Source organism: Thermothelomyces heterothallicus (assembly GCF_042370625.1).
Source record: "Thermothelomyces heterothallicus CBS 202.75 unplaced genomic scaffold P884_scaffold_19, whole genome shotgun sequence".
Lineage (NCBI taxonomy): Eukaryota > Fungi > Ascomycota > Sordariomycetes > Sordariales > Chaetomiaceae > Thermothelomyces > Thermothelomyces heterothallicus.
Genome location: NW_027192580.1, coordinates 565,527 through 580,625, shown reverse-complemented (window position 1 = coordinate 580,625; position 15,099 = coordinate 565,527). Strand labels below are relative to the sequence as shown.

At 57.4% G+C, this 15,099-nt stretch overlaps 3 protein-coding genes and 1 non-coding gene across 4 annotated transcripts; 3 read left to right on the top strand and 1 right to left on the bottom strand.

Annotated features, from left to right (window-relative positions):
* Positions 1–411: 411 nt before the first annotated feature.
* P884DRAFT_46421 (uncharacterized protein) lies at positions 412–4,782 on the bottom strand. The gene is made up of 5 exons (XM_069445911.1): positions 4,379–4,782; positions 3,024–4,314; positions 2,897–2,968; positions 2,759–2,827; positions 412–2,707 (listed from the first exon to the last, which is right to left on the bottom strand). The coding sequence occupies exons 1-5, from the start codon at positions 4,650–4,652 to the stop codon at positions 568–570; spliced, it is 3,846 nt and encodes a 1,281-aa protein (XP_069295891.1). The 5' UTR covers positions 4,653–4,782; the 3' UTR covers positions 412–567.
* A 1,966-nt stretch (positions 4,783–6,748) lies between these two features.
* P884DRAFT_t124 lies at positions 6,749–6,841 on the top strand. Its single transcript has one exon. It is a non-coding gene; the product is annotated as a tRNA-Arg (tRNA).
* Positions 6,842–7,382: 541 nt separating this feature from the next.
* P884DRAFT_227798 (uncharacterized protein) lies at positions 7,383–15,058 on the top strand. Its single transcript, XM_069439698.1, has 4 exons — positions 7,383–8,330; positions 8,386–10,844; positions 10,896–14,456; positions 14,527–15,058. The coding sequence occupies exons 1-4, from the start codon at positions 7,700–7,702 to the stop codon at positions 14,578–14,580; spliced, it is 6,705 nt and encodes a 2,234-aa protein (XP_069295890.1). The 5' UTR covers positions 7,383–7,699; the 3' UTR covers positions 14,581–15,058.
* On the top strand, positions 14,523–15,058 carry P884DRAFT_262094 (uncharacterized protein). The gene has a single exon (XM_069441629.1). The coding sequence runs from the start codon at positions 14,606–14,608 to the stop codon at positions 14,903–14,905; it is 300 nt and encodes a 99-aa protein (XP_069295889.1). The 5' UTR covers positions 14,523–14,605; the 3' UTR covers positions 14,906–15,058.
* Positions 15,059–15,099: the final 41 nt, after the last annotated feature.

Genomic DNA, 15,099 nt, shown 5'->3' with positions numbered 1-15,099 from the left:
CTTTCGAAGAGGAGCTCTGACTCGAAGCATCAAGCATTCGTCAAATGGCTAGGTATGTACCATGAAGATCACTTTGCGTCATCGTTTGCGGGTGCCGCACAGCCGGAGAACAACTGCTTTGATACTGTGAAGAGGGAAACATTGCGCAAGCATCCATTAGATTGCAGGCCAAACAAGGCAATCTCGCAGCCACCGAATTCACACAACACACAAGGAGGCGAGCCAGTGCTGTACAGTACATACTGCAGCCACTAAACGCAGTCACAGACAGCTAGTCGACTGTTTCAGATCCCCAAGAGAAAGCGTGGTGCTGAGTCCAGTCAATACGGTCAGTACTAGACCTTTACCGTCCCGATAACCGCACTCCCGTCTCGCGATCATGATTGAACGACGAAATGCCACTGCCGCTACCTGCACACATCAGGGGTACCGTAAGTAATCCAGAGAGGAGGGGGATTCCGTAAATGAACACAAAACGCCGTCCAATGCAACCAGCCCGTAACCATGCGCCGAATAAAAAGACGAAACAAGATGTCCAAACGACAGCGCTCAGCTGGGCGACTCGGCCTACAGCGATGTTCCCCCCTTGGGCGAGATCCCGATGTCATCCCGTTCGGGCGACATCCCGCTCCTCGTGCCGGGACTGACACCCACCTCGCTACCCTCGCCATTGCCGCCAACACCGCTATCCTCGCCATTAAGGCCCTTCCCAACAGTCTCCCTCTCCTTCCCCTTCGCCGTCCTCCCCTCGACAGCTTCTCGAATCCCCAACCCAGCAGCAGCGGCGGCGGCGGCGGCGGCGGCGGACTCCCCGTCCCCGCGAGGACTCCTCCATGCCCCGCCTCCTTTCCTTCCGGGCGTCATCGCCGCCCTCCTTGACGTAGGTGTGCTGACCGCGCTCATCCCGGGAGGAGCTCCTCCGGCCCTTCTTCCGCCTCCGCCTCCTTCACCCAGCGTCCTCTCCGTACCTCTCTCTCGGTCCCGCCCCACAGCAGCAGCAACCTCAATAAGCGACTGCCCAGCAGAAACGACCGAGCTCGGGTCTGAACCAGCGACGCCTGCCCGCCGAGATTGGTGTTGGTACCGGCGCTGCCGCTCCTGTCCGTGCTGCTGATGGTGCTGCTGATAATGGTGGTGCTGATGATGATGACCGTGATCATGGTCACGATGATGATGGTGCTGATGTTGATGTTGATACCGCTTCCCAGACCTCCCACAGCCAATGTCTTCGTCCGAGTCCCAGGCCGTGTTCGGCATCGACTTCCGCCTTCTCAGCGTGCGCATCTCCTGCACCATGCAGCCCAGGCTTTGCTCGAGCGACTGCATACGGGCCAGCATAAGCCTGTTGAGGTCCGCCTCGCCTGCGGTAGCGGTACTGTTGCTGTTGCTGCACGCGGGCGGGCTGGATGGTTTTCCCTCCCCTTTCTCGCCGTGCAAGTTCATCGTGTTGTAGCTGTCCTCGGCCGAGGTGGTCACGAGGAGATCTGCAAGGGAACGCCGGCGAGGCGGCAAGGGTGGCTGGGCTGTGGGGATGTATAGTCTTAAATTATTACTGCTGCCGCGGGTCGTGCCTGCACGAGGCACAGTCTCAGATGGTTGGATCATGGACCGCGGCCGTGGGGGTAAGTAGAAGGAGCGGCGGGGAGAGCGGCGACCAGTGCCTGGCGTGATGGGAGTCGCGACGGGGGTGTGGCGAGTGCTGAGCGGGCGAGGAAGTGGTCGAGCCGAGGCAGACGATGAGCTGTATGCTTGGCTGTCGTCTTCAGGAGCGTGCAGAATTGTGTTGGTAGACAGTGTCCGGGTGTGGAACGGCACTCGACGCGAGGTTGGGGGGCGAGGGGATTCGGCTGTGAGCTCCGTGCTGGTAAACCTCGTGGCGACTGGTGTCGTGAAATAATCCTCTTCGACGGCCTCCTCCCCTGTCGTGGTCCGATCGTCCATCGTGTTAGTCACGTCGTCCGCTTCATCCTCGTCATTCGTGATCAGCTCGTCATCTCCGTCCGCTTCGCCATCCGTGTTTTCCTTTGGTCCCGCGGGATAGTCTCTCTTTGCAACTTCGGCGTCGTACGTGTCGGTTGCTACCGCATTGATGGGGTCGAAGAGGATATCTACCGGGTCACTTGCCGTGGATCGGATGTCCGAGTAGTGCTTCGGAACCCTCGCAGGCCGTTCGCGGTTCATGCTCAGCCTCCTTAGCCAGTCGCTGCTTATCCTGCTATCAATAGTGGAATAGTTTTGGGGCGAATGGAATTTGCCGTCGTGTTGATCCATCCAGCTTCGAATTGCAGTTTGGGTTTTTCGCCGCTCCGCCCGCCTTTGCGTTCTCATATCCGGGGCACGCCGGAACACCTCTTCGAGCGCCTGGTCCTTCCGGTAGCGAAGCATCGATTCTTCACGGACGCGAACGCTGGGGCTAAAGAAGACGTGGTCTGAAAGCGAACGATGGCGGCCCCGGTGTGGTCGGTCAACCAGGCCCGTTGCCTCGTACATGTCGGGTGCCAGGAACAGCTTTTCGTAGAGGTAGATGCAAAAGAGCACCGGGAAATGAGTGATCTTGATGACGGCGCGGTTGAGCAGGACATATCGGTCCATGGACATGCAGTATCTCAGCGGCATGAGAGCCCACGCAAAGATATTTCCTGGGGCTATGTAGGAAAAGGGTGCGTCATTCTTCGCCATGGAGATGGTATTGATAGCGAAAGCGAACCTTAGATGTGGTCAGGGACGGGCAAAACGAGGGCACGGTGGAAAGACTTACTGGTATTCCTCGGCCGCCTTGGAAGCGACGGACATGAACGAGTTGGCCAAGACGACGATGAGCAATGTCCTAGGGGGGGGAGGGTCAGTTGCTTTCCCCCAAGAAAGCAGAGGGGGGAAACGATGAAGAGGTGCTCACATAATCATGAAGTGGCTGATGACGAGGAAGAAAACCAGGAAGACCTTTCCCATCCAGTTGTAGGTTGGCCATCTGAAGAAACGGGTCAGCAACCGAGCCTCTCTGCTCGTCCGCAGAAGGCACTTACAACTCCCAAGCAGACGGCGTGAATCCGAGAAGCATCTGAAACATCTTGTAGGCCATCGTGGGGGCATCGTCTTGAGTCTTGGAAAAGGCAAAGAAGGCGAAGAATCCGCTGCAGAAAGCCAAGGTGAGCACGAACACGGAGGCCAAGTCTCTTGCCAGAAGTCGCAAAGAGATCAAAAGCCTGGAGAAATGGCGATAGTGGTCGAGCATGCCGAATATTCTCGGGAGCATGAGGATTGCGTCGACCGCAAGGACGTCGTAGGCGTTCTGGTTCCACTTGTGTGGATCAAGGAGGAACACGCCGTAGATGCGCATGCAGTAGTAGACGATCAAGAGCAGCAAGAGTCCCAGATCGAATATGTTCCAGAAGCTCATGACGTAGAAGGAGAAGCCTTCCTCATTGAAGCCGACGAGGTCATCAAGCATAAAACCGGCACTCCAGAACCAGAAGAGCAGCTCCAAGGTGGTGATCTTGCCTGATCTTTGGGCCAAGACAGCGAGGAACAGGCACACCAGGACGATCAAGGAGCAGGTGGAGAGCAGTCGTCGGTAGCGCGGAACACGCAACCTTGACAGCTTGAACAGGGAAGCCGTTCGGGGATTGTACAGAGTCACAGAACGACAGTCTGCTGCGCCAGCTGGCGATCGAGCAGACTCGTCTTTTGCCCGCTGGTCACCCAGTAAGGGGGTACGGATAGTGCTCTGTCGCCGAGACTGATTGCTTCCAGCGGCGCTCGCCTCAGAGCCCTGGTTCCTGGGATCCCTTGTAGAGGAAGAGAATGTAATGGCGCCGTTCCAGATGCCTTCGATCTGTTGGACAACCAAAGGGTGGGAAAGGAACTGCTTTGCAGAGGCGCGGATGGCCACTTCGAGGGCCGAGGTACGGAGAGTGGCCGACGCCGACTTCCCTGCTGGCGACGCGAGAGGAGACCGTGAGCCTGGGATGCCCTGGAGGGGGTAGAAATCGTGACACAGGGCATCGATGAGGTCCCGGGGCGAGTACTCTTTGAGCAGCTTGATGGCCAAAAGCTCGCACACCCTCGCCCTCGTCGCACTGGTGCCGGCATTGCCTAGGCACAACTGTTCTTCCTTCCCGAACTGGAGGCAATTGGCGAGCAGGGCGTAAAGGGTTCCACATGAGAAGTGCTGCGTGCGAATCTGCTGCAGCATCGGCTTGATGAGAAAAGCCGACACCTGGGGAGACCGCAGCTGGTCCCAGGTCAGGGTGGTTTCCGTCCGGGTCTGAACTACGACGCGGATGGCGTGCGTCATGCTATATATAGGGATGGAATCTGCAAGCAAGAGGGGTCAACAAAGCTTCCGACTGTTGCACGCAAGGGATCGAGGTGCGCTGACCTAGGTGATTGGTGGCGAAGAGGGGCAGGAGCCCGCCGAACCGGGCCAGGCCGTCCTCGTGCTGCTCCGGACGGCCCCCGAGCGGGTAGAGGTGCCGCTCTCCATCGTTAGACTCTTCATCGTCGTCGTCGGCCTCGGTGAAGTCGGCTGTGGCGTGAGGGTGGCTGCGGTACTCGGCAACCGACGGAGGGAAGGCAGAATCGTGCTCAAGGTCCCTGGGGTCCTCGGCTTGCGAGCTGCTGCCCTTGAAGGGTCGGAGCAAGGCAGACAACATTCTCCCTCCAGTCGGGCCTGAGCGTGCTCCGGCGCGTTAGTTGAGGGGCCCGAACGCCATGGAGGTCGTTAGAATACAGGAGGCGGCGGATGGGGTTGAGCCCTGAACAGTTGACGCCCGCCGGACGGACGGCGGCCGACGTGTGCTGTCGGGTTTTTGGCCTCTTGTACACGAACAGTTTTGAGACCGACGGTTGCCCGGGGAAAAGCGATTGATGGCTTTAGTAGCACATCTTGTTTTTTTTTTCCTGTCCCAGCCGTTTATCCCAAGTTAGTCCTCCCAGAGCAGAGCAGAGAAGCGAAGCGCATGGAGCGCAACCGGCGGAGAGCCAGAAAGATGGGACGGAGCGAACGCGGGTGGTAGCACGGGGTGCTATTAAGGGGCCCGCCGGGTTCGACCGATCGGCTCGACTCTGACGGCCCGGGGCTGGTGAGGAGGAGGGTCAGCTGGGAATCCCTGTCACGGCGCTAAAAGGCACCGATACCCTCCCGCGTCGCGAAACAACGCTAAAAGTAGGTGACAGCGCAGCAAAACCCTTACCTTACCCCCAAAAAAGAGACCCCGATCAGGACAGAGAAACAGCCCGATCTCTCGGTTGGGTTTCGTCTTCCATACCTATCTTCCGGTCCTTCGGGCCACACCGCCAGACCTGAATACCTTTCCCTCATTGTGTGCTGGCGAATAGGGGAGCTTGAAGCAGTGGCTGTTGCATGTGCGCAGCAACGAATCGCGGGGTCCCGCCGTCGAGTGGGTGCTGCCAAGAGGGTCGGCGATGCATCAGCCCACTCCAATGCAGGAATAGCGCCCCAGACGGAACGCGGCACGTCGCGACACAGCAGGCGACCCTGCCATTGCCCGCATGGCCTTGCTCCTCAAGTCTCAGGTGAGCACGGAGGTGAGGTGCACACCCACTACCAGATCCCGTGGTGAACCAATGGCCGCAGCCTCGGTAAATGGTGAGAGAGTTTTGACTATTTCAGGGATGGTCGTCAGTGTAATCCGTACATACCTCCGTACTTGGTTGTCGACGTCGGTCACAACTCGTGGATTTGCCGTCGAGCATTCGATGGAGTTTGCCTATGATCCCACGCACCGACCCTCCATTCGAAGTTGTAATCGGGCACCCTCCTATTTTGTCGATCATTCCTCGTGTTTATCCTGCGATGGTGGCAGGCGCAGGCGCAGAAGGGGGACAGCGCAGATATTAAAGCAGACGGGAATTACTCCGTACTTGGACCCAGGTGTTCCCTTTGGAGATAAGGCAGGCTCAGATTGAGGAAAATGACCACCAGCTTGGACAGATAGTGCAAAAGATGAATGCATAGAATCAGCGTGCCGGATACTCAATTCGTAACTTCATCCCATATGTGGAGATGCGAACGATGAAAGACGATGTTTCGTCTCGGAAATTTGGCTGTCGTCGCCTTCATGCTGGGATGCATTTCTGGCATGAGTAACTACCCCCACGGTCCAAGCGTATCGGTAGCGTAATAACTCACCGTCCCACTTGTTCCGCACATCTCGTCAAGAGATGCAATGGCGGGGTAGCAACGGTTGGTTAGAGCAAGAGGAAACCGCTAAGAGCATACCTTCGTGTCAGCGAGGATGCACCTTCTCCACGCGAGTTCAACTAACGTTAGTGTACACTAAGATTGAGGAAAGGAAGGGGCAACGGATGACTTTGGGAACCTCGTAGGTATCCCTAACCCTCTCCTGCCATTGCAACCTACTTGCCGGAGGCACTTCGTTGATCCCTCATCAGACTTCTCATGGAGTCGACTCCGTACCGCAGTCAGACAACTGACGGGAAGAATCGAGCAAAGATCTCTAACACAAAAAAGAAGAAGAAAAATAGAAGAAAGCCAAAGGTGAAATGAGCGTGTTGAATCTACGGATTACACTACAACGGGGATGCACGAATGGACACCCGTGCGTAAGAGATTCGGCCTGCAAGGTGAGTTTACCACGAGGCCAGATGAGATTTGGCCCACTTCGAGCGCCAAAACCGTGAACCAGAGACGGAGTCTCAGTCTTGTCCCGCTGAAGCTCCCTTTATAGGTGTGAGCGCCGCCCCTCATCCTCAACAAGCAAGCAAGGGTCCGCTGGCTCAATGGCAGAGCGTCTGACTACGATGTCTTCCTAGAAGACGAGTGATCAGGAGGTTCCAGGTTCGACCCCTGGGTGGATCGATGTTGCTGCAACAGATCAAGTCTGGCGTTAATGCTTTTTCTGTTGGTTTATTTATTTCCCATGGTTCTGGCAATATGGGATTCATTCGAATCAGCAAAGCTATTTTTTTCAGAATATCAATGGTTCGCGATGTCGTGGGAACGTAGGTCGCGAGGCTGAATCGAAAACACCAAATCCGCGGTATTGGAGGGGTGGAAGCCGCGGTATAAAAATTTCCTCTCCAGGCGGTCACGAAATCGGAGCCAGATGCAGCGAGAACCCTGCCCAGTAAGGTCGAGAACCCCACGCGAACCGCCATGCCCGACACGGTTTGCGACGCGCTGATTGGACAATGACTGGAATCTTGACCGGACTTGGTACCCTCTTGCCTTGCCAGTTCCCTTCTTTGCGGCTGCGAGCCCCGCGCTAGTGCATCACCGCCTGTAAAAAAAGTTGGTGGGGAAGACCGACGTCGTTTTGCCGTGGCGGGGCAGGGCAACTTGGGACTCGATACAAATTCTTCAACACCCAGCTTTTTTTCTGCCTCCCTCTGCTCCTATTCCCTTCTATCCATGCAGAAGGGCTGGTGAAGCTGGGTCATGCCAGTTTGTGGGTGAAGCTACTTTCTCTTTTGGCATCAATCCCACGCCAATTGCTGCGGCAGCACTGCACCGGACGAGACTCGGCGACTCTGAGCTCCCGTTCCTAGGTCCCAGTGGCATCCAGTCCCACTCCATCACGACCATCGCTGACGACCGCCCTTCTTCTTTTCTTGTTTTCCCCATCTCCTACCTCTTCTTTCTTTTTCCTGGTCTTTTTTCTCCCTTTTTCTCCCCGAGTTCTATCTGCCCTCTTCCCAGGGCCACACAACCTTCACAATGGCGACGACGACGGTCTACCGCCCCGCCACAGCGCGCATTACGAGCGCCGAACCTCAAGGTCTGGTTACCCTTGAGCTCGAGGATGGTGTCGCCTACCAGGGTTACAGCTTCGGCGCGCCCAAGAGCATCTCTGGCGAGCTGGTCTTCCAGACGGGTTTGGTGGGGTATCCCGAGTCCATCACGGACCCCTCCTACCGCGGCCAGATCCTCGTCATCACCTTCCCCCTTGTCGGCAACTACGGCGTCCCCCCGAGGGAAGCTCTCGGCCAGCTGCTTGGTGATCTCCCCGCCCACTTCGAGTCGTCGAAGATCCACATCGCCGGCCTCGTAACGGCCACATATGCAGGCGAGGACTTCTCCCACTTCCTCGCCAACTCGTCCCTCGGCACATGGCTCAAGGAGCAGGGCGTCCCAGCCATGTACGGTGTCGACACGCGCGCCCTGACGAAGCGCATTCGCGAGGAGGGCAGCATGCTGGGCCGCATGCTCATGGAGAAGAAGGACCTGGCCAACGGGGTCAACGGTGACACGGACGGCCACAAGCTCCCCGGCATCCTGGGCGACTGGAGGCCTCGCTTCGAGTCGGTCGACTGGGTCAACCCCAACGAGAAGAACCTCGTAGCAGAGGGTGAGTGAGGGCCGCGAGAAGAGCCCAATTGAGTCCTGCGTTGACCTCGACCCAGTTTCTATCAAGGCCCCAAAGCTCTACCGACCCCCCGAGGCTTCGGGCCTGAAGCACCCTTCAGGCCGCCCGCTGCGCATCCTTTGTCTCGACGTTGGTATGAAATACAACCAGCTGAGGTGCTTCCTCAAGCGCGGGGTTGAGGTCCTGGTCTGCCCCTGGGACTACGACTTCGGTCACGAGACATACGACGGCCTATTCATCTCTAACGGCCCCGGTGACCCGGCCATCTTGGACTCCACGGTCAAGCGCATCGCCGCAGCCCTGGAGGAGAACCGCACCCCCATCTTCGGCATCTGCTTAGGCCACCAGCTGCTCGCTCGGGCTGCCGGGGCCCAGACCACCAAGCTCAAGTTTGGTAACCGCGGCCACAACATCCCCTGCACCAGCATGGTGACTGGCAGGTGCCACATCACTTCCCAGAACCACGGCTACGCCGTCGATGCGGCCACTCTGCCCGCCGGGTGGCAAGAGCTCTTCGTCAATGCCAACGATGGCAGCAACGAGGGTATCATGCACGTCGACAGGCCACACTTCAGCGTTCAGTTCCACCCCGAGAGCACCCCTGGCCCCAGGGATACCGAATTCCTCTTCGACGTTTTCATCCAGACTGTTTCCGAGTGCGCTGCCGACAGCAGCCTCTTGCGCAAGCCCGTCCGGTTCCCCGGCGGCACGGTCGAGGAAAACAACAGGCTGAACCCTCGCGTCTCGGTCAAGAAGGTCCTGGTGCTCGGCAGCGGCGGTCTCAGCATCGGCCAAGCCGGTGAATTTGACTACTCGGGCAGCCAGGCAATCAAGGCTCTGAAGGAGGAAGGCATCTACACCGTCCTCATCAACCCCAACATTGCCACCATTCAAACGTCCAAGGGCTTGGCGGACAAGGTCTACTTCTTGCCCGTCAATGCAGAGTTCGTGCGGAAGGTCATCCTTTACGAGAAGCCCGACGCCATCTACTGCACCTTTGGCGGTCAGACAGCCCTGTCGGTCGGGATCCAGCTTAAGGACGAGTTCGAGGCGCTCGGTGTCAAGGTCCTGGGTACGCCGATCGACACCATCATCACCACAGAGGACCGCGAGCTTTTTGCTCGCAGCATGGACTCCATTGGCGAGAAGTGCGCCAAGTCCGCCGCCGCCAACAACGTGGAGGAGGCTCTGAGAGTGGTCAAGGACATTGGCTTCCCGGTCATTGTCCGCGCCGCGTATGCCCTCGGTGGTCTCGGCAGCGGTTTCGCCAACAACGAGGCCGAGCTCCTCGATCTTTGCAACAAGGCCTTCGCCGCTAGCCCTCAGGTGCTGATCGAGCGCAGCATGAAGGGCTGGAAGGAGATCGAGTACGAGGTCGTCCGTGATTGCCAGGACAACTGCATCACGGTGTGCAACATGGAGAACTTTGATCCTCTCGGCATCCACACTGGCGACTCGATTGTCGTCGCTCCTTCTCAGACGCTGTCCGACGAGGACTACAACATGCTCCGGACGACTGCCGTCAATGTCATCCGCCATCTCGGGGTCGTCGGCGAGTGCAACATTCAATATGCGTTGAATCCCTTCTCCAAGGAGTATTGCATCATCGAGGTCAACGCCAGGCTGTCTCGGTCCTCGGCCCTGGCATCCAAGGCTACCGGCTATCCCCTTGCTTTCATTGCCGCCAAGCTGGGTCTCGGCATCCCGCTGAAGGAGATCAAGAACAGCGTTACCAAGGTCACCTGCGCCTGCTTCGAACCCTCGCTCGACTATGTCGTGGTCAAGATGCCTCGTTGGGACCTCAAGAAGTTCACCCGTGTCTCCACCCAGCTTGGGTCCTCCATGAAGAGTGTCGGCGAAGTCATGAGTATCGGCAGAACTTTTGAGGAAGCCATCCAGAAGGCCATCCGGGCTATCGATTTCCACAACCTGGGCTTCAACGAGACACCGGCGCTCATGTCGATTGACGATGAGCTCCAGACTCCGTCCGACCAGCGCCTCTTCGCCATTGCCAACGCCATGGCCGCCGGCTACTCTGTCGAGCGTATCTGGGAGCTGACCAAGATCGATAAATGGTTCCTTGACAGGCTCAAGGGCCTTAGCGACTTCGCCAAGCAGATGAAGGACTACAAGGCAAGCGGCGGCACTCTCAGTCCTGGAATTCTCCTCCGAGCGAAGCAGCTTGGTTTCTGTGATCGCCAGATCGCCAAGTTCTGGGGCTCTACCGAGCTCGCCGTGCGTGGCATGCGTCTTGAGGCCGGCATCACGCCTTTTGTCAAGCAAATCGACACCGTCGCCGCCGAGTTCCCGGCCTACACCAACTATCTCTACCTCACCTATAATGCCAGCGAGCACGACATCACCTTCAACGACAATGGCGTCATGGTCCTTGGCTCTGGCGTGTACCGCATCGGTTCTTCTGTCGAGTTTGACTGGTGCTCTGTCAGAGCGATTCGCACACTTCGCGAGTCGAAGATCAAGACCATCATGGTCAACGTACGTACGCCGCCGTTACCGACCTGAGTACGAAGGCTAACATCCAGACAGTACAACCCGGAAACCGTGTCCACTGATTATGATGAGGCCGACAAGCTCTATTTCGAGAACATCAATCTGGAAACGGTTCTAGATATCTACGAGCTGGAAACTGCCAGCGGCGTCCTTGGAGCCATGGGTGGCCAGACACCGAACAACATTGCGCTTCCCCTCCTGCGTGCTGGCGTCAATGTTCTCGGTACTTCGCCCGAGATGATCGACACCGCCGAAAACCGGTACAAGTTTTCTCGCATGCTGGACCGGATCGGGGTGGACCAGCCGACCTGGAAGGAGTTGACAAGCTTCGAAGAGGCAAAGGCCTTCTGCCAGGCGGTTTCTTATCCGGTGTTGGTGCGCCCGTCCTACGTGCTCTCCGGTGCCGCCATGAACACGGTCTACTCGGAGCACGATCTGGAAAACTACCTACAGCAAGCCGCCGAGGTCTCGCCCGAGCACCCTGTTGTCATCACAAAATACATTGAGAACGCTAAGGAGATCGAGATGGACGCCGTGGCCAAGGACGGAAAGGTCGTCTGCCACTTCATCTCGGAGCACGTCGAAAATGCAGGTGTTCACTCTGGTGATGCCACGCTCATCCTTCCGCCGCAGGACCTGTCCAAGACGACCATCCAGCGCATCGAGGAAGCCACCCGCAAGATTGGCGACGCGCTCAATGTTACCGGTCCTTTCAACATCCAGTTCATCGCCAAGGACAATGACATCAAGGTGATTGAGTGCAACGTCCGCGCGTCTCGCTCTTTCCCCTTCGTCTCCAAGGTCATGGGCGTGGATCTCATTGAGATGGCTACCAAGGCGATCATGAACCTTCCATTCGAGGAGTACCCCGAAATCCAGTGCCCTCCGGACTGCGTGGGTGTCAAGGTCCCGCAGTTCAGCTTCTCGCGTCTCTCTGGCGCTGATCCCGTTCTTGGCGTCGAGATGGCTTCCACCGGCGAGGTTGCCTCCTTCGGTGCCGACAAGTACGAGGCATACCTCAAGGCTCTGCTGTCTACTGGCTTCAAGATCCCTAAGAACAACATTCTCCTCTCTATTGGTTCCTACAAGGACAAGGAGGAGATGCTTCCCTCGGTCAAGAAACTGCAGGAGCTGGGCTACAAGCTCTTCGCCACCGCCGGAACGGCAGATTTCCTGGATGCCCATGGCGTGCAGGTGCAGTATCTCGAGGTTCTGCCCAAGGGAGAGGATCAGAAGTCCGAATACTCGCTCTCGCAGCATCTGGCCAAGAACATGATCGACCTGTACATCAACCTGCCGTCCAACAACAAGTATAGGCGTCCGGCCAACTACGTGAGCAAGGGTTACCAGACCCGCCGCATGGCTGTGGACTATCAAGTTCCTCTCGTCACCAACGTCAAGAACGCCAAGATCTTGGTCGAAGCCCTCGCCAGGCACTTCGAGCTGGACATTAGTATCCGGGACTACCAGACTAGCCACCGCACGATCCAGCTTCCCGGACTGGTCAACATCGCGGCCTTCGTTCCCGGCCTGGTCTCCAGGGACAGCGACGACCTCCAGCGTGCGACCAAGGCTTCTATTGCTGCTGGTTTCAGCATGATCCGGGTCATGCCTGTCAGCAAGGGGGGCTCGATCTCGGACGTCAAGTCGTTGAAGGTTGCCCAGCAGAACGGCAAGCGCGGTGTGTACTGCGACTTCAACCTGTCCATCGCGGCGACCTCGGATAATGCCCACCAGATTAGCCACGCTGCCGGCGAGGTCGGTTCCTTGTTCATTCCTTTCAACCACCTCTCGGACAACATCAGCAAAGTCGCCCAAGTGGAGGCGCATTTTGACGCTTGGCCCACGCACAAGCCGATCATCACGGACGCGAGGACGACCGACCTGGCTTCTATTCTCCTTCTCGCCAGCCTGCACAATCGCCGCATCCACGTCACTGCGGTGACCACCAAAGATGACATCAAGCTCATCGCCCTCGGCAAGGAGAAGGGCCTCAAGGTCACTTGCGATGTCAGCATCTACTCGCTTCACCTGTCGCAGAAGGATTTCCCTGGTTGCCAATTCCTGCCCACGGAGGAGGATCAGGCTGCCCTGTGGGAATATCTGGAGACGATCGATGTCTTCTCGGTTGGCAGCTTGCCCTACCAGCTTGCCCATTTCCTGAAGAAGCCTACGGACGTGACTGTTGGCATTGCCGATGCTCTGCCGCTCATCTTGACCTCGGTCGCCGATGGCAAGTTGACTGTCGAAGATGTTAGAGTCAGGCTTCACGACAACCCGATTCGCATCTTCGAACTGCATGAGCAGCTCGGCGCGAGCTTGGAGGTCGAGATCGACCGGCCTTACACTTTGGAAGCCACCGAGTCCTGGTCGCCCTTCACGGGTAAGACCCTGAAGGCTACCATTCAGCGCGTCACCTTCCAAGACGAAACCGTCTGCCTCGACGGCACCATGCTCTCGGTGTCCCCGAGGGGCACTGATATGTCCACTCACGGGGCACTGCCTCCAGCTGCCGTGGTTTCGACCCCCGCTGTCAGGCCCGTCACCCAGCCTATGTCGCCTACCCCCGAAGACCGTCGCCACATTCGGTCGGGGCTCGGGAGGCCGAAGCCCACGGAAAGCACTGCGACTCTCGCTCCCCTGGGTCGGGCGCATGCCGTTGATGAACTCGCTCCTCCCCTGACCATTCAGCCCCACATCTCGCCGCTGCAGGAGATGCTGTCTGCGCCGTCGTCCTTTAAGAAGTCCCATGTCTTGTCGGTGACACAGTACACCCGTTCCGACTTGCGCCTCCTCTTCCACATTGCCCAGGAAATGCGCCTTGGTGTCCAGCGCGAAGGCGTCCTTGACATTCTCAAGGGCCGCCTACTGTGTACCCTCTTTTACGAGCCGTCGACCCGCACGTCGGCCTCGTTCGACGCAGCCATGCAGCGCCTCGGCGGCCGGACCATCGCCATCACAACGTCGACATCGTCGGTGCAAAAAGGGGAGAGTCTCCAGGACACGCTCCGCACGCTTGCCTGCTACGGCGACGCAGTCGTCCTCCGTCACCCTGATGAGAAGTGCGTGGAGGTCGCCAAGAAATACTCCCCCGTGCCCGTCATCAACGGCGGCAACGGAAGCAAGGAGCACCCAACTCAGGCCTTCCTCGACCTCTTCACAATTCGCGAAGAACTCGGCACCATGCAGGGCCTGACCATCACCTTCGTTGGCGACCTCCTCTACGGCCGGCCCGTCCACTCCCTCGTTTACCTGCTCCGCCACTACCAGGTGAAGGTGCAGCTCGTCTCGCCCAAGGCGCTGGCCCTCCCGCCTGCCGTCCGCCAGCAGCTCGTCGACGCTGGCGAGCTGCTTTGCGAGTCGGAGACACTCACGCCCGAGATTTTGGGCAGGACAGACGTCCTGTATTGCACGCGCGTGCAGAAGGAGCGGTTCAACAGCCTGGAGGAGTACGAAGCAGTTAAGGATTCGTACCGCATCGATTACGGCACGCTCAAGCATGCCAAGTCCAGTATGGTGGTCATGCACCCGCTACCGAGGAACGAGGAGGTTGCGGAGGAGGTCGACTTTGATCAGCGGGCGGCATATTTCAGACAGGTGAGTCTTCCTCCTCCCTTCTGGACTGCTAATTGATCGTTGGGTTGAGTTATGCTGACTTTGGCTACAGATGAGATACGGTCTCTACTGCCGCATGGCTTTGCTCGCGCTGGTCATGTCGTAATGGGGGCTGTCTCGCAGCGTGAACGATGCCTCTGAGTCATGTTCATCTTATTTCATTTTTTCCCATTTTTTTGTTCTGTTTATATACAACATGGGCGGATGTGAAAAGTTTCAAAAAGCAAACCTCAGATTCCGGTTCTGGTTCCATTGCATCAGGTGGTTTTATAAAACAAAAGCAGATTCCTGTCTCTTCTGTTAGGACCAAAACCAAAGGATCTGTTCGTAGACTATTTCGGCTCGCGCCGCTGGATTATGATGATGAAGACGATGATGATGTATGTGACTTGGATATTGTATTTTGGGGGCTGTGGGTTCTGCATTCTTGAATGTTCAGTTATAGAGAGAGTGGGTGGGTTGATGAGCTTAGATGGATGGTTACGTATGTGTATAATTAATTCTACTTACTGTGTAATGTACAAACCATAATATTGTGTATATCATGTATTGACTATTTTGTGCTATATCCCGTTGAAAGGTGCATGTTCTCCTGAGCAATGGTGAGAGATTTACGGAGCAGCAC

Bases quoted from the DNA above. Each gene is read 5' to 3' on its own strand.
- P884DRAFT_46421 (XM_069445911.1), bottom strand. From the start codon at position 4,652: ATGTTGTCTGCCTTGCTCCGACCCTTCAAGGGCAGCAGCTCGCAAGCC. The intron at 4,315-4,378 runs GTCAGCGCACCT...TCTTGCTTGCAG, and splicing joins CTTCGCCACCAATCACCTAG to ATTCCATCCCTATATATAGC. The intron at 2,828-2,896 runs GTGAGCACCTCT...TCCCCCCCCTAG, and splicing joins ATCAGCCACTTCATGATTAT to GACATTGCTCATCGTCGTCT.
- P884DRAFT_227798 (XM_069439698.1), top strand. From the start codon at position 7,700: ATGGCGACGACGACGGTCTACCGCCCCGCCACAGCGCGCATTACGAGC. The intron at 10,845-10,895 runs GTACGTACGCCG...ACATCCAGACAG, and splicing joins TCAAGACCATCATGGTCAAC to TACAACCCGGAAACCGTGTC. The intron at 14,457-14,526 runs GTGAGTCTTCCT...CTTTGGCTACAG, and splicing joins GGGCGGCATATTTCAGACAG to ATGAGATACGGTCTCTACTG.
- P884DRAFT_262094 (XM_069441629.1), top strand. From the start codon at position 14,606: ATGCCTCTGAGTCATGTTCATCTTATTTCATTTTTTCCCATTTTTTTG.